The 22,476-nt window shown below is 43.8% G+C and overlaps 1 protein-coding gene and 1 long non-coding RNA gene across 3 annotated transcripts; both read left to right on the forward strand.

The window, feature by feature from the left end:
* Window positions 1–2,237: 2,237 nt before the first annotated feature.
* LOC115179985 (uncharacterized) lies at window positions 2,238–3,683 on the forward strand. The gene is made up of 2 exons (XR_003873018.1): window positions 2,238–2,902; window positions 2,949–3,683. It is a non-coding gene; the product is annotated as an uncharacterized LOC115179985 (long non-coding RNA).
* Window positions 3,684–14,666: 10,983 nt separating this feature from the next.
* On the forward strand, window positions 14,667–18,701 carry LOC115179984 (lumican). 2 transcript variants are annotated; one of them, XM_029741811.1, is made up of 3 exons: window positions 14,667–15,118; window positions 16,007–16,887; window positions 17,141–18,701. In XM_029741811.1, exons 1-3 carry the CDS (start codon window positions 15,072–15,074, stop codon window positions 17,293–17,295), a joined length of 1,083 nt encoding a protein of 360 aa, XP_029597671.1. In that variant the 5' UTR covers window positions 14,667–15,071; the 3' UTR covers window positions 17,296–18,701. The 2 variants fall into 2 exon arrangements, with proteins under 2 accessions (XP_029597671.1, XP_029597673.1); XM_029741813.1 differs by having other exon boundaries at window positions 14,683–15,062.
* The last annotated feature ends 3,775 nt before the right edge of the window (window positions 18,702–22,476 follow it).

The raw sequence follows: 22,476 nt of genomic DNA on the forward strand, positions 1-22,476 counted from the left end.
CTCAGTCAAATAATATGACTACTTTCAATTTCTTTTGGATTACTTTCCCCTAGAAGAAGACAAAAAGGATCCATCAAATGCATTTGGTGTGTCATCATAATAGTCTCTGACTTTCAAAGTATCTGGAATCCTATTACTGATTAGAATATTTTAGCTGGTAACGTAATTGATTACAGTTTGTTTGTAATCAAATGGCATGTAACTGACTACGTAATCAGTTACTCCCAAACGTTGCATTTTAGTTTAACCCTTCCCCTAACCCTTATTCTAACCTTAACCCAATTCACCTCACCTGGAATATATCAGATGAGGGAATGGCACAGTATTCTGGTGTACCTCTTGTCACAAAGGGGCCTGTTATTTAGTGTGTAATACACAGTAATACTAAATGCTCTACAGAATGCTCTTCTCTAACAGAAGAAAAGGTAGGTGCCAAAATAAGCCTATTCTACCAGAACACAAATTGCACTGTTCATCTAAAAACTGTAATTTCTAGAGGTCTTCAATTAAATAACTGTGCATAACATAAGGATTACCAGAGAGCTATTTGACAGGGCTGGAGCCCCAACCAGTAAGGTGATTGGTGGACGTTATAAGGAAGGTGAAGCATGTATATCCATGACAGGAATGCATCAGTGTTGGAGCCTCTGGCAGTGGCACACACACATCTGTTAGTCACACTACAGCATCATGGGTCTCCTGCCCCTCTCTGTCGCCCCCATGTGGTGGGTATTGGCTTCTCTCCATCGCTCTCTCTGTCGACCCCCTCTGCACACACACACACACACACACTCTCTCTCACACACATACACACACACACACTCTCAGTGTGTGTGTGTGTGTGTGTGTGTGTGTGTGTGTGTGTGTGTGTGTGTGAGAGAGAGAGAGATAGAGTGTGTGTGTGTGTGTGTGAGAGAGCGTGAGTGTGTGTGCATGTGTGTGTATACATAATGCACACATGGGTTGGCAGGTACATGGATGTGTGTGTTATGGCTTGCATCATGTGCATATGAGTGTGTGTGAGGGAGAGACAGGCAGGAGAGGGTGCATGCATGACAGTGTGAATGTCTCTATCCATGTGCCCACGTGTCAGAGTAAAACCGTGTCAGAATGAAACTACAGTATGTGTGAGTGAAACTACACTAGGTGTGAGTGAGACTACAGTATGTATGAGTGAAACTACACTAGGTGTGAGTGAGACTACAGTATGTGTGAGTGAAACTACACTAGGTGTGAGTGAGACTACAGTATGTGTGAGTGAAACTACACTAGGTGTGAGTGAGACTACAGTATGTGTGAGTGAAACTACACTAGGTGTGAGTGAGACTACAGTATGTGTGAGTGAAACTACAGTATGTGTGAGTGAGACTACAGTATGTGTGAGTGAAACTACACTAGGTGTGAGTGAAACTACAGTATGTATGTGAGTGAGACTACAGTATGTATGAGTGAAACTACACTAGGTGTGAGTGAAACTACACTAGGTGTGAGTGAGACTACAGTATGTGTGAGTGAGACTACACTAGGTGTGAGTGAGACTACAGTATGTGTGAGTGAAACTACACTAGGTGTGAGTGAAACTACAGTATGTATGTGAGTGAGACTACAGTATGTATGAGTGAAACTACACTAGGTGTGAGTGAGACTACAGTATGTATGAGTGAAACTACACTAGGTGTGAGTGAAACTACACTAGGTGTGAGTGAGACTACAGTATGTATGAGTGAGACTACACTAGGTGCGGGTGAGACTACAGTATGTATGTGAGTGAAACTACACTAGGTGTGAGTGAGTCTACAGTATGTATGTGAGTAAAACTACACTAGGTGCGGGTGAGACTACAGTATGTATGTGAGTGAAACTACACTAGGTGTGAGTGAGACTACAGTATGTATGTGAGTGAAACTACACTAGGTGTGAGTGAGACTACAGTATGTATGTGAGTGAAACTACACTAGGTGTGAGTGAGACTACAGTATGTATGTGAGTGAAACTACACTAGGTGTGAGTGAGACTACAGTATGTATGAGTGAAACTACACTAGGTGTGAGTGAAACTACACTAGGTGTGAGTGAGACTACAGTATGTATGAGTGAAACTACACTAGGTGTGAGTGAGACTACAGTATGTGTGAGTGAAACTACAGTATGTGTGAGTGAGACTACAGTATGTGTGAGTGAGACTACACTAGGTGTGAGTGAGACTACAGTATGTGTGAGTGAAACTACAGTATGTGTGAGTGAGACTACAGTATGTGTGAGTGAGACTACACTAGGTGTGAGTGAGACTACAGTATGTGTGTCAGAGTGAGACTGCAGTATGTGTGAGTGAAACTACACTAGGTGTGAGTGAGACTACAGTATGTGTGAGTGAAACTACAGTAGGTGTGAGTGAGCCTACACTAGGTGTGAGTGAGACTACAGTATGTGTGAGTGAGACTACAGTATGGGTGAGTGAAACTACACTAGGTGTGAGTGAGACTGCAGTATGTGTGAGTGAAACTACACTAGGTGTGAGTAAGACTACAGTATGTGTGAGTGAAACTACACTAGGTGTGAGTGAGACTACAGTATGCATGTGAGTGAGACTACACTAGGTGTGAGTGAGACTACAGTATGTGTGTCAGAGTGAGACTACAGTATGTGTGAGTGAAACTACACTAGGTGTGAGTGAAACTACAGTATGTGTTTGTGAGACTACAGTATGTGTGTCAGAGTGAAGCTTCAGTAGGTGTGAGGGAGACTACAGTAGGTGTGAGGGAGACTACAGTAGGTGTGAGGGAGACTACAGTAGGTGTGAGGGAGACTACAGTAGGTGTGAGGGAGACTACAGTAAGTGTGAGAGAGACTACAGTATGTGTGTCAGAGTGAAGCTTCAGTAGGTGTGAGGGAGACTACAGTAGGTGTGAGGGAGACTACAGTATATGTGTCAGAGTGAAGCTTCAGTAGGTGTGAGGGAGACTACAGTAGGTGTGAGGGAGACTACAGTAAGTGTGAGGGAGACTACAGTATGTATGTGAGTTAGATATGCCTTTCTGCCCTTGACGAAAGCAGTAACCAGCAACAACAACTGCTCCCAGCGATGACGTGGATTAAGGTAGCCCCCTGCACCTCCCTGATTCAGAGGGGTTGGATTAAATGCAGAAGACACATATTAGTTGAATGCGTTCAGTTGTATCCTTACTGACAATTTGAGCAACATTAACCTGATACCAGCACTCATTATTCATTAGCCTTGTACAAACATTATAGGTTTAAATGCATATGTGCATGTACTGTAGCTCTTATTCGATAGGGTTCAATCCAACCCTATCTTTGACTCTATGGTATAATATATATACTGTATATATATAGCATGGTAAATTATATACAGTATATTCATTCTTAATACCCACCTGTGCTGGGCCAATCAAACAAATAAACATCACTCTGCAAATAGAGGGTGACATTATTGTCAAGCAAAAGAGCACAGATCTGTGCAAAAAATACCATAAAACAATCTCTGCGTCATGATTATTTAAAGTAAGTCAACTGCATGTGATGCAATTGCGAGTGACAGTATTTGGAACACACACTGATTAATGAGCCTTCCTGTCTATTTGAAATGTTATGGTATTTTGATCAGAACGGTGACCTTTTGCATGACAAACATGTTGCCTGGAATGAGCACAACATATACAGCCATCAAACAGGCAATGTCAATACAAGGCTAAAATCGAATCATACTACACAGGCTCGGACGCGCGACAGATGTGGTAGGGCTTGCAAACTATCACGGATTACAAAAGGGAAACCCAGCCGTGAGATGCCCAACAACGCGATCCTACCAGAGATAAATGTCTTCAATGCTCGCAAGCAACACTGAACCATGCATGAGAGCACCAGCTGTTCCGGAAGACTGTATGATCTCAGGCCACGGGGCCAGATAGAATACCAGGATGCATACTCAGAGGATGCTCTGACCAGCTGGCAAGTGTCTTCACTGACATTTTCAATTTTCAAGTTTTAATGTCACGTGCACAAGTACAGTGAAATGCTTTTCTTGCAAGCTCTAAACCCAACAATCCAGTAAAAAGAACAAAAAATAAGAAATCACCTATCCTTGACCCAGTCTGTAATACCAACGTGTTTCAAGCAGACTACCACAGACCACTATAGTCCCCGTGCCCAAGAACGCCAAAGTAACCAGCCTAAATTACTATCGCCCCATAGTACTCACATCTATAGCCATGAAATGCTTTGAAAGGCTGGTCATGGCTCACATCAATACCATCACCCCAGACACCCTGGACCCACTCCAATTCGCGTATCTCTCCCTATGCTTTAAATGTTTATTAGTTTTTTTAGGTGGGTAAACAGCGTTTACTTACGTTTACCCTCCACTAGGCCTACACCCCTGCCGGTAGCCTACAATCTCAGCCAAGGCAATTTTAAACACACGAACACACGCAGAATAGGTAGTCTACATTCAATATAATACATGAGTTCAATTAAAACATGTTTTACACCCTAGATCATGAGTTGTCCATATTTAATGAGTTAAATGCTGGAGTCTTCACAGATCGTGTGACATAAAACACAAGCTTTTTTTCTTTACATGAATGCCATTTATGACAGTGTTATTTGTCATTACTATCAAAAATCAAGGTAAGACCCAAGTGCAGACTGTGTGAAGTAACAATGTTTATTGTAAGTACCGGGGCAGGCAAACGACAGGTCAAGGCAGGCAGGGGTTGACAATCTAGAGTAGGAGCAAAGGTACAGGACCGCAGGCAGGTACAGGGTCAGGACAGGCAAGGGTCAAAAACCAGGAGGACGAGAAAAAGAGGCTGGGAAAAGACAGGAGCTGACAGGACAAACGCTGGTAAGCTTGACAAGACCAACTGGTGACAGACAAACAGAGAACACAGGTATAAGTACACAGGGGATAATGGGGAAGATGGGCGACACCTGGAGGGGGTGGAGACAATCACAAAGATAGGTGAAACAGATCAGGGCGTGACAATTACTAAGCATTTACCAATTGAATTAGAAAATGTAACATAAACCCTGTACGAATCATGGATCTTGGAGATCTCGTAAAATGCACTGTAAGTTTAACTATGCCTACGTAACATTTAATGATGTTTCTCTGTGAAAACAGTTCTCATGGGCACACAAATCCAAAATAATATAGGACTATGCCATTGCAAAATGTAATGCTTCTAACCCAAAGAGTCAACTATAGCCTACTGTCATTAACATATACTTGTTGGATGGATTGGATGCGCATTGGTGTCTAGCTGTAGGATAGTTGTCTAGTGGTATTGTCGATCACCATCAGCTGATCCAGGAAAGAAAACAAATATTGATAGAAAGTAATAAAGCTATATAAACGGTCTGGTACTTCTGGCCCCGAACAGCACGGAGAAGACCAGTACCCAGGCGCACCTGAAAAACAAAACAATGAGCGCTCTAAACAACTGATTGACAAAAACAAACAATGATAAATCAACAAATAAAACTAATGCACTGGAATAAAGGCTATTTTTAATCAGGGACGCAATGCAAACAAATGGCGAAAATTAGGAAGTACAAAGGAAAATCTATGCATAAAGAGTACTGCCACATATAAATAAATGGTTTAAACCATGACAGAGAGGTAGGGGTGTTCGTTTGAGTTGAAGATTTACATATTTACCACTGAATTATTTAGAGAACCCCCCCCCCCCCCCCCCAAAGTTCAAATTTTGTTGCATTTAGGGGAGCTAACATCTCATTCAGGGGAGCTGAGCCCCCCCTGGTCCCTCATGTGTTTTTTACTCGTTGCTGTTATTCATTATTCACTGTATTTATTCCATGTATTACTATTTCTATTTTATCTCATTTATCTGTATCTTTAACTCTGCATTGTTGGAAAAGGACCCGTCATTAAGCATTTCATATTAGTCTACACTTGAAGCTTGTGACAAATAAAATGGGATTTTGATTTGAAATCCTAGAAACCAAATGCTCTGTGCGTGTGTGTCTGTGTTTGTGCGGATACTCAAGTGTGTGTGTTGTATAAATGGGCTTAACCAGCTTAGTCCATCTTACATTAAGTGGATCTATTGGTTGTAATTTTAATGCTTCGGTCAGCGCTGGTCAATGGTCCTGCTGCACATGTAGTACCTCGTGCAGTGTGTGAGTGCCAGGATGAGGGGATGGGCTGATCTGGCCAGGGATGAGCCAGTCTGTTATAAGACCAATTAAACACAGAGTGCGAACAAAAAGTGTGTGTGTGTGTGTGTGTGTGTGTGTGTGTGTGTGTGTGTGTGTGTGTGTGTGTGTGTGTGTGTGTGTGTGTGTGTGTGTGTGTGTGTGCCTGCATGACATCCCATTTTCTCCCTGTAGACCTAAGAGGTGTGTGTACAGTTTGGGATGGCTCAAGAGGCGTGTGTGTGTGTTTGTGTCATCCAATGATAGCTCAGAGTACGGTTTAGCATGAGGTCATTATTAAGATCATGACCTGGTTAACAAGCTGCTGGTTTCCCAGGAACATACCAGTGTATTTCCTGTAGTGGACGTATCATTTTCTGTGTGTGTCTGTGTGTGTCTGTTTGTGTGTGAGAGAGTGTGCGTGTGTGCTACATTCACATATGGAAGTGTTACTTATGGAATGTCTGGAAAATTGGAGCATTCCAATAAACAGAACAGAATGGAGTTTGTTATTTCTGGATTGGCTGTACAAAGTTGTGATGCATTGTTTAACTGAGCTGACATAATGTTCTGTATACATGTTTAAATGGTTAATTGAAACCATATGCTGTACCTAATGGCTAGACATCAATAAACCTACAGAAATAGAGTGATTTAGCTCATTAGCTAAATAAACTGGCTTAATACCAAATGGTATAAATACCTATTTCATTGTGTTGGAGCAGAGTCTTGCAGTTCATCTAAATGTATAGATGTAATTAAGAAGTTGCTGAGAAAGCAAAAAGATACTTCCAATTTTTCCATCAATGAAACAGCCATCGTTTGACGTGTTTACATATATTGTAATAGTTCATTGTTACTGGTTTGGGAAGAAAATGGGACTGGAAACAGGTTGTATTCTGTACCGAAACAGCTTTTGATGACATAACGTTCCAGTGCCATCCATTAGAGACTCAGAACGTGGCCAGTATTAACACCAGAAAAGGAAAAACAATGTTACTGAAATATAAATGGGGAAAATAGTCCTTAGAGCCAAGACTCATCATTTTACAAACCATTGGCTCAGTTCTGAGACGTGGAGAGGATGTGAGAGCATCAGGGTTGACGTCATCAAAGCGAACAGAGGAAGCAAGGTGACTGGGAAGAATATCTGTTTTCCGAACTTTTGAGGGTTTGAATAGTGGTTTGGAGTCTTTCCAAAGTAAAGTGCAGCAATAACAGGACTGAAACATCAACACATCACCTTCAAGACATAACCACTCTGTACAGGGTGATGATGAGGTGGTAAACCAACCCACAAGGACAGGACTGGACAATGGAAAACACTAAGAAACATCCCACTGGGCAAAAATGTCAATTCAATGTTGGTTCAACGTAATTCCATTGAAATTACCTGGAAACAACGTTGATTCAACCAGTGGGATTGCACTGTTTTCTGGAGGATTCATAACAGTATATTTTCCACCTTTTGTCAATGTTTTGCCCTTCGAGAGATGATTGAAACAACAAATTGGCTTGTACAATGCCAGAATGCCCCCTTTGAATGTTGTCAGCTAAGGGAACGTAGTTGGATAAACGTAACACATTTAACCACCCAGCCCCAAAGTAGATCAGTATATCTAATAACTGTGTTTACTGATCGTTAACAGGTAATACATTCTTGACCCCTAATTAATCATGCTAATAGCTTAGTGAGAATAAACAGCACCACCTCTTTAGGGGGTCTGTCTCCGGTTACTAAAATAGCAGTAGCAAGATGCAGAGAGGAGGTGGTAGAGGTGACTGTCTAATTAGGAGACCAGATCAACATGTAAAAGTCATGTGTAAAGGCCACCACTAGTGCAGGGTGGAGGACATGGATTCAGATGTCTGAACTGGTATTCATGTCTAAACATTCTGCATTACTTAGACCTGCAACAGGCGTGCATTCAATGAGCAGTTAGATCTTTCCATTTGTTTAATCCTAACCGTCTAGCTAACCGTGTAACTTTCCCTTCCTTCTAAGGTCAGCACAACCCAAGTCCACTACAGTATCATCATACATACATATGGCTAGCAGATGTTAATGCGAGTGTAGCGAAATTATTGTGCTTCTAGTTCCGACAGTGCAGTAATATCTAACAAGTAATCTAACAAATTCACAACGACTACCTTATACAAACAAATGTAAAGGGATGGAATAAGAATATGTACATATAAATATATGGATGAGCGATGGCCGAACGGCATAGGCAAGATGCAATAGATGGTATAAAACACAGTATATACATATGAGATGAGTAACGTAGGATATGTAAATATTATTAAAGTGGCATTATTTAAAGTGACTAGTGATACCTTTATTAAATCAATTTATTAAAGTGGTCAGTGATTAGAGTCTGTATGTTGGCAGCAGCCTCTCAATGTTAGTGATGGCTGTTTAACAGTCTGATGGCCTTGAGATAGAAGCTGTTTTTCAGTCTCTCGGTCCCAGCATTGATGCACCTGTACTAACCTCGCCTTCTGGATGATAGCGGGGTGAACAGGCAGTGGCTCGGGTGGTTGTTGTCCTTGATGATATTTCTGGTCTTCCTGTGACATCGGGTGGTGTAGGTGTCCTGGAGGGCAGGTAGTTTGCCACCGGTGATGTGTGTGCAGACCGCACTACCCTCTGGAGAGCCTTGCTGTTGAGGGCGGAGCAGTTGCCGTACCAGGCGGTGATACAGCCTGACAGGATGCTCTCGATTGTGCATCTGTAAAAGTTTGTGAGGAATTTAGATGACAAGACACATTTTTTCAGCCTCCTGAGGTTGAAGAGGCACTGCTGCGCCTTCTTCACCACGCTGTCTGTGTGGGTGGACCATTTCAGTTTGTCCGTGATGTGTACGCAGAGGAACTTTCCACCTTCTCCACTACTGTCCCGTCGATATGGATAGGGGGGTGCTCCCTCTGGTGTTTCCTGAAGTCCACGATCATCTCCTTTGTTTTGTTGACGTTGAGTGAGAGGTTATTTTCCTGACACCACCCTCCGAGTGCCCTCACCTCCTCCCTGTAGGCTGTCTCGTCATTGTTGGGAATCAAGCCTACACTGTAGTGTCGTCTGCAAACTTGATGATTGAGTTGGAGGCGTGCATGGCCACGCAGTCATGGGTGAACAGGGAGTACAGTAGAGGGCTGAGAACGCACCCTTGTGGGGACCCAGTGTTGAGGATCAGCAGAGTGGAGGTGTTGTTTCCTACCTTCACCACCTGGGGACGGCCCGTGAAAGTCCAGGGCCGAGTTGCACAGGGCGGGGTAAGACCCAGGGTCTCAAGCTTAATGACGAGTTTGGAGGATACTATGGTGTTGAATGCTGAGCTGTAATCGATGAACAGCATTCTTACATAGGTATTCCTCTTGTCCAGATGGTATAGGGCAGTGTGCAGTGTGATGGCAATTGCATCGTCTGTGGACCTATTGGGGCGGTAAGCAAATTGGAGTGGGTCTAGGGTAACAGGTAGGGTGGAGGTGATATGATCCTTGACTAGTCTCTCAAAGCACTTCATGATGTCAGAGGTGAGTGCTACGGGGCGATAGTCATTTAGTTCAGTTACCTTAGCTATCTTGGGAACAGAAACAATGGTGGCCATCTTGAAGCATGTGGGGACAGCAGACTGGGATAGGGATTGATTGAATATGTCCGTAAATACACCAGCCAGCTGGTCTGCGCATGCTCTGAGGACGCGTCTAGGGATGCCGTCTGGGCCGGCAGCCTTACGAGGGTTAACATGTTTAAATATTTTACTCACGTCGGCCCCAGAGAAGGAGAGCCCAGAGTCTATGGTAGTGGGCCATGTCGGTGGCACTGTATTGTCCTCAAAGCGCGTAAAGAAGTTGTTTAATTTGTCTGGGAGCAAGACGTCGATGTCCGCGACAGGGCTGGTTTTCTTTTTGTAATCCGTGATTGTCTGTAGACCCTGCCACATACGTCTTGTATTTGAGCCATTGAATTGCGACTCCAATTTGTCTCTATATTGACGCTTTGCTTGTTTGATTGCCTTGCGGAGGGAATAACTACACTGTTTGTATTTGGTCATGTTTCCACTTAAAACCATGACCTAGGCCTTCAACTAGATGGATGGTGAGATGGAGGAGAAATCGAGGGACAGTTGCTTTAGTTTCGGACGACCGAAGAAGAAAATGATCTAAAGACAAGAAAGATGGAGGTGAACACAGAAGCAAGCAAGGACATGGCTTTTTAAAACGGTTGGAAAGCAATACATATGGTCAAAGCTTACGAGGAAACTAGTCTTATCAGAAGTGTCTGGAAGCTACTGCAATTTCAATTTGTCAAGTCGAGAATCTTGAGCAATTCGGTTAGGTGTGAGTAAGAAGAATGTTCATTGTTAAATGAATCATGGGTTTTTGTAGCAATAAGCTTCCCAGTAGGCCACAGTGGTTTTGTTTCCAAGAAAACCAGGGTGTGAGTAATAAGAATGTTCATTGTTAAATGAATCATGGGTTTTTGTAGCGATAGGCTACACAGCTGTAGGCCACGGTGGTTCCTTTGGAAATGCTCGAAAAAGAAGTACACACATGCTCCTCCTGAAATCATCTCTGCAGTCCAATGTTGACACGGGAAGTCTTTTCAATCTAAGATGGCCACCAGAAAGGCATGAGCTGTGTTCGAATACTCATACTAACCTCACTAACCGTACTATTTGTCACGTGAATTGAGTATATAGTATGTTTATTGGTCATAGTATGGATATAGTTAGTATGCCAAAAGTTCCTGGATGTCGCCAAAATATGAAGTGTACACGCAGAGGACACTATTTCCGTACTTTAGGGCCCATAATGCAATTTTTCCGGAAATGGGCGTGGCTTCACATCGTTTTCAGATTTGAAGAAAATGTTGGAAAATATGCAGCCGAAGTACAACGAGAGTGGATACAAATTCATTGCTTTAACTAATTATGACAAATGTTAAGAAAAGTTTGAGCAATGTAATAAAATAATGACCTTTCAAATAAGTTACCTTACACATTATGTTGACTGACAATTTGTTAGCTACGATATCTTTACGAACCACATAGCATATCATTACAGCAGTACGCACCGGAATGTCAAACTTGCCAGTATATTAACTATAGGCTATCTAACTACCCAGCGTTTATTGACTTGATTATTCCAGTCATTCTTAGCTTTGCTAAATGGTATAGTCGTTGTGCGTTCACAATGGACATTCGGGTGCTTTCGTAAATTCGGTCTGGCTATCTACTCCAATTTCAGAGCACTCTCGTCCGAGTGTATCACAGTGCAGAATAATGCATTTACGAGTGCTCAACACCCCTTTGAAAATGGCCGCCGTCAGTAAACGTTGGCAAAACACCCGTTGAAAATGGTCGGTGTCAAGCAAACGTCGGCAAAAAAAACGTAATTAGCGAAATGCTCTGAATTTACAAATGGACAATCTGACAAGGCTCTGAATTTACTAGCGCACTCTGGCACTCCACATTGAATTTAAGAACACACCCGAAGTCGTAAAATGTCTAACTAGTAATTTGTTATGCTAACTAGCTAGCAAGAGGTTGCATAGCAACAGCATCAACTTCCGGTAGACAGCAGAAGAGCTAGTACGCTCAACTGAAAGCATACTGTTCGTTTACAGTATACTAAAATGAACTAATAGTATATGTAATATACTGCTCAAAAAAATAAAGGGAACACTTAAACAACACAATGTAACGCCAAGTCAATCACACTTCTGTGAAATCAAACTGTCCACTTAGGAAGCAACACTGATTGACAATACATTTCACATGCTGTTGTGCAAATGGAATAGACAACAGGTGGAAATTATAGGCAATAAGCAAGACACCCCCAATAAAGGAGTGGTTCTGCAGGTGGAGACCACAGACCACTTCTCAGTTCCTATGCTTCCTGGCTGATGTTTTGGTCACTTTTGAATGCTGGCGGTGCTTTCACTCTAGTGGTAGCATGAGTCTACAACCCACACTCAGGTAGTGCAGCTCATCCAGGATGGCACATCAATGCGAGCTGTGGCAAGAAGGTTTGCTGTGTCTGTCAGCGTAGTGTCCAGAGCATGGAGGCGCTACCAGGAGACAGGCCAGTACATCAGGAGACGTGGAGGAGGCCGTAGGAGGGCAACAACCCAGCAGCAGGACCGCTACCTCCGCCTTTGTGCAAGGAGGAGCAGAAGAAGCACTGCCAGAGCCCTGCAAAATGACCTCCAGCAGGCCACAAATGTGCATGTGTCTGCTCAAACGGTCAGAAACAGACTCCATGAGGGTGGTATGAGGGCCCGACGTCCACAGGTGGGGGTTGTGCTTACAGCCCAACACCATGCAGGACGTTTGGCATTTGCCAGAGAACACCAAGATTGGCAAATTCGCCACTGGCGCCCTGTGCTCTTCACAGATGAAAGCAGGTTCACACTGAGCACGTGACAGACGTGACAGAGTCTGGAGACGCCGTGGAGAACGTTCTGCTGCCTGCAACATCCTCCAGCATGACCGGTTTGGCGGTGGGTCAGTCATGGTGTGGGGTGGCATTTCTTTGGGGGGCCGCACAGCCCTCCATGTGCTCGCCAGAGGTAGCCTGACTGCCATTAGGTACCGAGATGAGATCCTCAGACCCCTTGTGAGACCATATGCTGGTGCGGTTGGCCCTGGGTTCCTCCTAATGCAAGACAATGCTAGACCTCATGTGGCTGGAGTGTGTCAGCAGTTCCTGCAAGAGGAAGGCATTGATGCTATGGACTGGCCCGCCCGTTCCCCAGACCTGAATCCAATTGAGCACATCTGGGACATCATGTCTCGCTCCATCCACCAACGCCACGTTGCACCACAGACTGTCCAGGAGTTGGCGGATGCTTTAGTCCAGGTCTGGGAGGAGATCCATCAGGAGACCATCCGCCACCTCATCAGGAGCATGCCCAGGCGTTGTAGGGAGGTCATACAGGCACGTAGAGGCCACACACACTACTGAGCCTCATTTTGACTTGTTTTAAGGACATTACATCAAAGTTGGATCAGCCTGTAGTGTGGTTTTCCACTTTAATTTTGAGTGTGACTCCAAATCCAGACCTCCATGGGTTGATAAATTGGATTTTCATTGATTATTTTTGCGTGATTTTGTTGTCAGCACATTCAACTATGTAAAGAAACAAGTATTTAATAAGATTATTTCTTTCATTCAGATCTAGGATGTGTTGTTTAAGTGTTCCCTTTATTTTTTTGAGCAGTGTATATACTCATGAAGTATGGGTATTCGAATACGGCTATGGTTTCCACTAGTAACCACAGCCACAAAGTCAAAATTGGCTATATCGTAAAAATATTTGAATACTAAAATTACTTATTTGGTCTTAATTTAAGGTTAGGGTTAGGCATATGGTTTTTCAGTGTGGTTAAGGTTAGGTTTAAAATCACATTTAAAGAAGATATTTTTTTGAAATGCGTGGGGTTTATGATTTTGTGGCTGTGGTAACTAGTGACTATTGAAAGGCATGTTGGTGGAGACACACATGGGACTGTGACCAATTGAATCCAGACGATAGCCCTGCAGTGATGCAAGAATTGAGCATAGACAAAGAAAGGTGAAAATGGGAAACCATTACAGTATCAGTCTTCTTCACCAATTTCAACAAAATCTTCTAGAAGAGCCATTGTCTTGAAACGTGTACTGTAGATGCAGTGCAGTCTGCAGACGGATAGTTGGATATGGAAGGAGATGAAGAGCACTTTGAAGTGTGTGAAGATAAATGGAGGGAGGAGGAGAAGGAGGGGGTCTGACGACACTTGAGTGATTTACAGTGGGGATCAGAGGAGGTTGGCGGGAGGAGCTATAGGAGGACGGGATCATTGTAATGGCTGGTATGGTATGAATTAAACAGGTTCAAACATGTGGTTTCCATATGTTTGATGTTTTTGATACAGGTTCAATGAGCCCATCCTCCCATATCTCCTCCCACCAGCCTCCTCTGCTGGGGACATATGGAATTCATTGGACTCACGTCTGCCTCACCTTACTTTCCTCTATTATGGTACCATGTGTTTACCATGAAGAGGCAGATTAGGTTAGGGTTTAGGGGCTAGGCACTCTCCATGGGCTCGGAAGAAAGCGGATGTTTATGGTTTTCAGGGATTTTTTCAACCTAACTTCCGTTTCCCCTGAAAAACGGATGTGGGGACTCAGAAGTCTTCTTACTCCTGCTACGTTAGGTTAGGGGCTAGGGGTCAATTTGGGATTCAGCATAGGCTGTTTTATAATCCTTTTCTGGTCCACTAAGACCTTGTCACTTTTTCCGAGACCCTATTTAAGGTTTCATGCTGCAGCATAATAATTGGCAGTTGGCTCTGGCTGCGGACAGAATTTTTCCACACACTTTCTTTACCATTCCAGGAACCTTTCTTTTTAACTTGTATCCACTTCCCTTTTTTGTTAGTAGGGGAAAGGAAGAAAGGGAGGTGGTTGTTTGGTTGAGAGGGAGGAAAAATGACAGATATATATGATGCCATGTGTCCTTTGTGAGGCTTCGCATTCTCATTCACGCACGAGGCGAACCTTGTATCCTGGTGACTGGTTAGGCAGAGCCCATAATTCTCAATGCCTTAAAAACTCATGTTGATGCCATCGTCTTTGTATACTACAGTGTGACTTCAGTTTGGGCAGCTGCCTTCTGTCAATCCGGGACTACAGTCATCTGAAGAAGCAGAAGCTTTCCCACCCCTTTCCCTCGCTCTCTCTATCTCTCACTCTCTTTATCTCCCCCTCCCTCTCCCTTTCTCCCTCGTTCTCCTCCCTCTCTCCAGAGACATCTGGCTTTTGAGCAACCACAGTCTTCTTACCTGCTGACCTTCCATCCCACACGCAGAGGAAGAGAGAGAGAGAGAGGAGAGAAAGGTAAGAGGAATGGACTCTTGTCATTTCCTGAAGGGTTCCTGCTCGGTTGTCCCTAGGTATTTGGTCTTTCCATGCTGGGATTAATAGTTATCCCAGTCCCAGATAAACTCTGGGGGAGGATTGTGTGTGATACAGGGTTAACTAGTTGTCACTTGACAAGGGAAAGGAGTGGAGAGAATTTTGTACTTCGAAGTTATCTGATGCTTTTCATGTTGCATTGGACAATGTGTTGTTCTTATAATGCACCATGGCATGAATGCATTTATAAAATGAATACACTGTATTGATGCACATTATTGTTCGTCAAAGTCTTGTTAGTCAAAGGCATTAATGTGTTTGCATTTGCAGTACGGTATTATCATGTGATTACATGTCATACTTTAAGTCAACACATTGAGTTAAATAATCTTAAAAGTTTCAATATGTTATGATGATATTTATTGCCTTTATGTGTTGACATTATAAAGTGTGTGTTCACTGAAAAGCCTGCATTGTTGGTTCATAGATAGTTCTGAGTATTTACAGTAGGGATCTGCCTCTTTTTTAAAAGAGTTTTGCAGTTCACTGGTTTTACCAGATTGCTGTTTTAGGGGGATTCATGAATAGTTTTGGTCAATTGAGCTTTTTCAATAGATGCTTTTTCTCTCTCAGGGAACCCTAGTAGCCTGAGATGAATTTTTCTAACTTGGAATCTGTAACAAGTCCATTCTTTACCAGTTTATGTCGTCTATCATGCAATCGAAATGTCATTTATTTAACTCTTCAAATAGAGTTTGTTCTCTGTAGATTTTAAAATCAAAGTACCACTCAGGATAATAGTAGGTTAGACTATGTAGGAAATGTTCAAGATGCGGTAGACAAACGTTTGCTGACTTTCTCCCCGTTTCACTTTACGTTTTTCTCTTTGTCTCCCTTTCTCCCTCTGTCTGTTTTCCTCTCCCCAGTACAGTTATGTTTCCCCTCCGTGTCCCCATCTTTGCCGTGCTGGTCAGCCTGACCGTGGGTCAGTACGATGACTACGACTACCAGCCGGCCTCCCAGTACGGCCCATCCAGCGCCAACTGTGCCCAGGAATGCGAGTGCCCCATCAACTTCCCCACTGCCATGTACTGTGACTCCCGCAACCTTAAGTTTGTGCCCATTGTGCCCTCAGGCATCAAGTACCTGTACCTGCAGAACAACCTGATCGAGGAGATCAAGGCTGGGGTCTTCGACAACGTCACGGCTGAACTCCGTTGGCTGGTCCTGGACCATAACCAGATCACCAATGAGAAGGTGGCCAAGGGAACCATCGACAAGCTGACCGGACTTCATAAGATCTTGTTCAGCTTCAACAAACTGACGGAAGCTGTGATCCCTCCCTCCAAGTCCTTGGACGAGCTGAAGATGATGAACAACCAGCTGTCCAAGTTCCCCGCAGGAAGTCTGGCCGGCATGCAGAACCTGACCTCGGTCCACCTCCAGAACAACGAGCTGACCTCTAAAGCTCTTAACGGGGTCTTCAAGGGCCTCAACAAGCTGGTGGCCATAGACTTGACCAACAACAAGCTGAAGAAGCTGCCCTCAGGCATGCCCAGTTCACTGGAGACCTTCTATGGCGATCACAATGACATCAGCAGCATCGCCGCCGGGGACCTCAAAGAGCTGCCCAAGCTGGCGTACCTGAGGTTGGCCTACAATCAGATGACGGACGCAGGGATTCCGGCGGGCGTGTTCAACGTGACGAGCCTGATCGAGCTGGATCTGTCCTACAACAAGCTGCAGTCCATCCCTGAGATTAACGAACAGCTGGAGCATCTCTATCTGCAGGTCAACGAAATCAACAGTGAGTGATTTTCTTTGTATTTCCTCTTTTTTTTCATTCTCTTCTCTCTTCTCTCTTTCTCTTCTCTCTCTTTTCTCTATTCTCATTTCTCTCTTTCAACATTCTCTTTCTGTTCTCTTTTGTATCGTAGTCATATCTATCATCAAGTCTGCCTCCAGCAAGTGTCAGGCAATCGGTGTAGGATGTGTACATACAGTAGGAAATGTTGAATCATGTATGAGTCAGTTCACCAAACCCCTTCCCACCCTTCCAGAGTTCCACCTGGAGAATATTTGCAAGTTCTCTGGCCCTCTGAACTACTCCAGACTGAAGCACCTGCGTCTGGATGGGAACAACCTCACACATGCCGACCTACCCCATGACTCCTCCAACTGCCTGCGCCAGGCCTCTGACATCATCTTCGACTAGGGACCCTCCCCTCATCCACAAGTCTCCCTCTGTGACCCTCCCCGGGCACCACGACCTACCCTAAACTAATCCTTCAAACCCCGATATACACAATGTGGCTATATTTCAATATCTACAATAGCATACTACTCAGAGTATATGCCCAATATGTTTCTTTATTTTAAGTGGAATGCTAGTGTGGATAATGAACCCGAGCAACAGTGTTTGCAACAACCCTAAATGTGTATCCTTCCCCCTACCGGCGAAATCGAGGTCACCTCTGTCAACTCATCGGTAGTCCTTTCATATTACCCATAACAAAGGTATTCTCATGACAACCATAGGGTATTTTGGCCGTAGCAAATGGCTGGCCCTGTACCAATAGTTTTACCCAAATTTGCGGCAAATCAAACAATCGGTCACAATATATTGTAACAGTGCCTCGTAAAAAGCACTTGAACTGTACTTGTCTGTACTTGTTTAAAACAACAGGTGCCTTTTCTTGTGCAAAAGAGACAATATAGGAACATAGTGATTCCTGAATGAAGTGCTTTAATGAAAAAGCAGCTCACACACTTCAAACATTCCAAAAGTAGTGGCACATGTTGTTTTCAGACAAGTACATTGAGGAATATGGGAATAAATCTCGCTTGCAAATAAATGCATTGTCCAATCCTCTATTGTATGTTTGTCATGATGTTTTTTAAAGGTTTCTTGTATTTAGTCAGTACACTCCCAGAATCATATTGCTGTGCAAGAGACCTGCAGGTAAGGAATACAAGTATCTCAGAGAGCTGTGTTGTGTACTCTGGTGTAATGTCTACTGGGGAAATGTTGAACAGTGGAACACTTTTGGAACCAAATTAAAACTCATATGTCATGCCAAAAGCTATGGCATATTACCCATCTTTCTGTATGAATGATGGGGGGAAAGTTTTTAAAAAACAAGTTTTTAATAATCCTTATCGACAAGATTAAAAGGCTTGACACTGAATAGCTCTGTTGAAGTAATTTACTGTTTTTTTAATTAGTTATTATGCAGTTAAATAAGAGTCAATCGCCCATTCATTGCAGATCACCGTTGTTATACCGACATTTATACAACATTTGCATTGCTTGCATGCATGCATCTCATGGTTAACTCTGTATGATAATAAAAGCTAGCATTTGAAGTTTTTGTCCATTCGTGGTTACCTTGTTTGCCATGTTTGATGTGTGCTTTTGCCCGTATAGCTTTATCAGAATAACAACAATTTGTTGTGACGCTAACTTTATCTTGCTCTGTTGTGGCAACGTTGGTGGAATGTCATGTGCTATTTGGGCCGAGTATATCCAGATTTATTTTCATTATGGCTTTTGACTCAGTAATCGCTGGTGAATTTACTGTGAGGACATAAAATACATTTGAATAAACTACATTTCCAATACTCATGTGTGGCAAATGTTTGTTTTAAACCTATAATACTGAGTCGTAAATTCAGCAGAAGATTTTTTTGAATGACCACATTTACCATATACTGTTTCCTGAGGAAACAGACAGTAAATGTGTCTGCAGTATGACAACATACACAAAACACGTGACACAAGAAGAAAGAGATCTCTCTAGTCTCTTACCCCCAGGCCCTACACATGACACAAGAAGAATGGGATCTATCTAGTCTCTTACCCCCCAGGCCCTACACGTGACACAAGAAGAATGGGATCTATCTAGTCTCTTACCCCCCAGGCCCTACACGTGACACAAGAAGAATGGGATCTATCTAGTCTCTTACCCCCCAGGCCCTACACGTGACACAAGAAGAATGGGATCTATCTAGTCTCTTACCCCCCAGGCCCTACATGTGACACAAGAAGAATGGGATCTATCTAGTCTCTTACCCCCCAGGCCCTACACGTGACACAAGAAGAATGGGATCTATCTAGTCTCTTACCCCCCAGGCCCTACACGTGACACAAGAAGAATGGGATCTATCTAGTCTCTTACCCCCCAGGCCCTACACGTGACACAAGAAGAATGGGATCCATCTAGTCTCTTACCCCCCAGGCCCTACACGTGACACAAGAAGAATGGGATCTATCTAGTCTCTTACCCCCCAGGCCCTACACGTGACACAAGAAGAATGGGATCTATCTAGTCTCTTACCCCCCAGGCCCTACACGTGACACAAGAAGAATGGGATCTATCTAGTCTCTTACCCCCCAGGCCCTACACGTGACACAAGAAGAATGGGATCTATCTAGTCTCTTACCCCCCAGGCCCTACACGTGACACAAGAAGAATGGGATCTATCTAGTCTCTTACCCCCCAGGCCCTACACGTGACACAAGAAGAATGGGATCTATCCAAGGCCATACACGTGACACAAGAAGAATGGGATCTATCTAGTCTCTTACCCCCCAGGCCCTACACATGACACAAGAAGAATGGGATCTATCTAGTCTCTTACCCCCCAGGCCCTACACGTGACACAAGAAGAATGGGATCTATCTAGTCTCTTACCCCCCAGGCCCTACACGTGACACAAGAAGAATGGGATCCATCTAGTCTCTTACCCCCCAGGCCCTACACGTGACACAAGAAGAATGGGATCTATCTAGTCTCTTACCCCCCCCAGGCCCTACACATGACACAAGAAGAATGGGATCTATCTAGTCTCTTACCCCCCAGGCCCTACACGTGACACAAGAAGAATGGGATCTATCTAGTCTCTTACCCCCCAGGCCCTACACGTGACACAAGAAGAATGGGATCTATCTAGTCTCTTACCCCCCAGGCCCTACACTGACACATGTATGTTGCTTCTTACTTTAAGCTTTCCTGAGTGGTTTGTGTTTTAGGGGTTAATGTGTTGTGTTTGGGCCTGCACCACGATGGTTGGCAACTCTCTTCCTGCAGGAAATGGGTCTTCTCCCAGTGTCATGCTGTGTCTCTGCACATGAATAGCAAGTGGAACATTCTGATCTGTTCCATATTCTCCTTGGATGGGTGGGTGGGTGAGTGGGTCGGTGGGTGGGTGGGTGGGTTTGGTGGATGGGTGGGTGGATGTTGTGCCAGTGCAGGCATATAGGTATGTAGATCCTATGGTCCTGGAGGGCTGCAGGGGTTGCAGGGTTTGACTAGAAACCAGAGCTGAAATGCTCAGTTGAGGTAGCTGTAACTATTCACACGGTTAGCTTTGATGTAATGATGTGTGGTAAACAGGTTTTTGGTGTTCCTTACATGGTGATTTGACAGAAGGATGCCTGTAACTTAATCAACAGTAAGTAACGCCAAACAGGTCAAGCAGCCACTTAGGTGATCTTTGGCGGCCATTTTGTGCCAGAACACTCAGTGCTTTGAGAGTCATTTGTGCAGTGTGCACCACCTCCAACACAGGATCATAACTAAAGTATGGCCCAGTGGTGATTTTCCATCAGAATTACATAAACACGTAAGCCAGTGCCTACGTGTTCCAAACAGGTGTACACGTAGGCACTGGTTGTTTTTGCAGATGGTTTTGCAGATGTTGACAACCTCTCTAAAGTGTCCAGGGTGGGTGGGACTGGGGGAGTCCATTTGGGATAGGGAGAGGGGATTTCAGGGAAGAGCTGATGGATGAGCAGAACCAGTGGACTAATGCGTTTCTCACATTGTACCAAGCCGTAATCCCATACACTCCTCCTCATCTTTTTCAAAGACCAGACATGGCAAATTCCTGGGGCAGACAGTCCACAGAAAAATATACCGTCCAGAGTGAGGAACGTTGGACTAATTTGGTAAAATAATTCTTCCAGTTCAAACGCCGAGGCTGAGAAATCACGAAAGTGCCGGTGTTGCGGGAGGGATACTTTAAAACATTTACTCCCTCACGTGGAAATATGCATCTGTTGTTTTTCTTCTGTAGTTGTATACTGAAGACATTTCTGTTTTAATGTGTAGTAGGAGTGAACTGTTAGCATGCTGCCTATGTAAAGTCGTATTTTGGATGGGTTCTGTGCTGGGATCAGTGGTGTCGGCTAACTTGTGCATGCCTAATTACAGCAGACACTTTCTACAGGCTCCAGGTCAGCTAATTAGCTAAACCTCTTTAGCGTGTATCACTTAAAGGGTTGCCAGACGTTCAATTTTTCCAGCCTGTTACTCGTAATAAGATCCCGCTGTTATAGTCAATCACACCTTGCAATTGCTCCTCTTGCACAAATAATATCGTTGAGAGGGCTATATTATATTTGACACAGTGGTTTTCTTTCACTGTAGGCTGAGTGCTATTGTGCCGGTGCTTCTATATGTCTAGTCACTCTAGAATATTCCTGGATATTCTTTGACCTAAACAAGAGACTTACCTCAAATGACGTCCTACGGAAATTTGAACCAATTGAAGCATGGGCGGCAGGATTTATAAAACCCCTAAATTACCTAGATGACATTACTGTGTTTTTGCACAACCATTCTTATCCAAATCCAATATAATCTCCTCCACTTCCTCCTCGCCATTCCTCCGTTGGAGAATAGCTTGGAGCTCTTGCTGCCGTGTCTAGACAATAAAGCCCTTCATAAAGTCATGGCCCACACTTCCTCTTCCCTGCCTTTGGAAATGTTTCATGAAAGTTTAATCAGCTGCCTGGCCAGGACGTTCGGCTCAAAGGCCCATCCTAGGCACCTTCTCCAGCTGTTCTCACTCTGCTCTTTCTTTCCTCCTCTGTTAAATGTTTTTGTCTCCCCTCTCTCCCTCCCTCCTTTCTCTATTTTCTCTGTCTGAATAGTCAATTCCTGGGATCATCAACTAGATTCAGCCATGGGACGATTTTTTTCTTGAGCGGATGGTCGAGGGGCTGGAATATAATTACAAATCATTTGTAGACTGCAAATTGATTGCAAGAAGCCCAAACAGATATAATATTTGACTAAAACAAAATAAGGTTAAATCTTGCTTACATTTGTATACAATCTGTGTGTCTCTGTACTATGCATGAGAATACTTGTGAAGAGATTTCCTAAATTAAAATAACTAACTGTTTTTATATTCTTATATCCAACAATGAAAATAATTTTTGCTCAGAAAACTTGGGGGGCAAGTTTTCTCCCAACTCTCTTTCCCATATCCCTCTATTCTCTCGCCCCCTCAATTCTCCATCTCCCCTTTTCGTTCTCACTCTCTCTCTCCACAGAGAGCAGGATCCAGATGTTGGGTCCAGATGTCCCCGCTCTGCTCCTGTCCTCCC

This window comes from Salmo trutta, chromosome 40 (assembly GCF_901001165.1).
Source record: "Salmo trutta chromosome 40, fSalTru1.1, whole genome shotgun sequence".
NCBI lineage: Eukaryota > Metazoa > Chordata > Actinopteri > Salmoniformes > Salmonidae > Salmo > Salmo trutta.

What these genes read in the sequence shown, in the direction of transcription:
- LOC115179984 (XM_029741811.1), top strand. Translation starts at nt 15,072, where the DNA reads ATGGACTCTTGTCATTTCCTGAAGGGTTCCTGCTCGGTTGTCCCTAG. An exon ending in TCCTGCTCGGTTGTCCCTAG is followed by an intron (nt 15,119 to 16,006) that starts GTATTTGGTCTT and finishes TCCTCTCCCCAG; the next exon opens with TACAGTTATGTTTCCCCTCC. An exon ending in GCAGGTCAACGAAATCAACA is followed by an intron (nt 16,888 to 17,140) that starts GTGAGTGATTTT and finishes CCACCCTTCCAG; the next exon opens with AGTTCCACCTGGAGAATATT.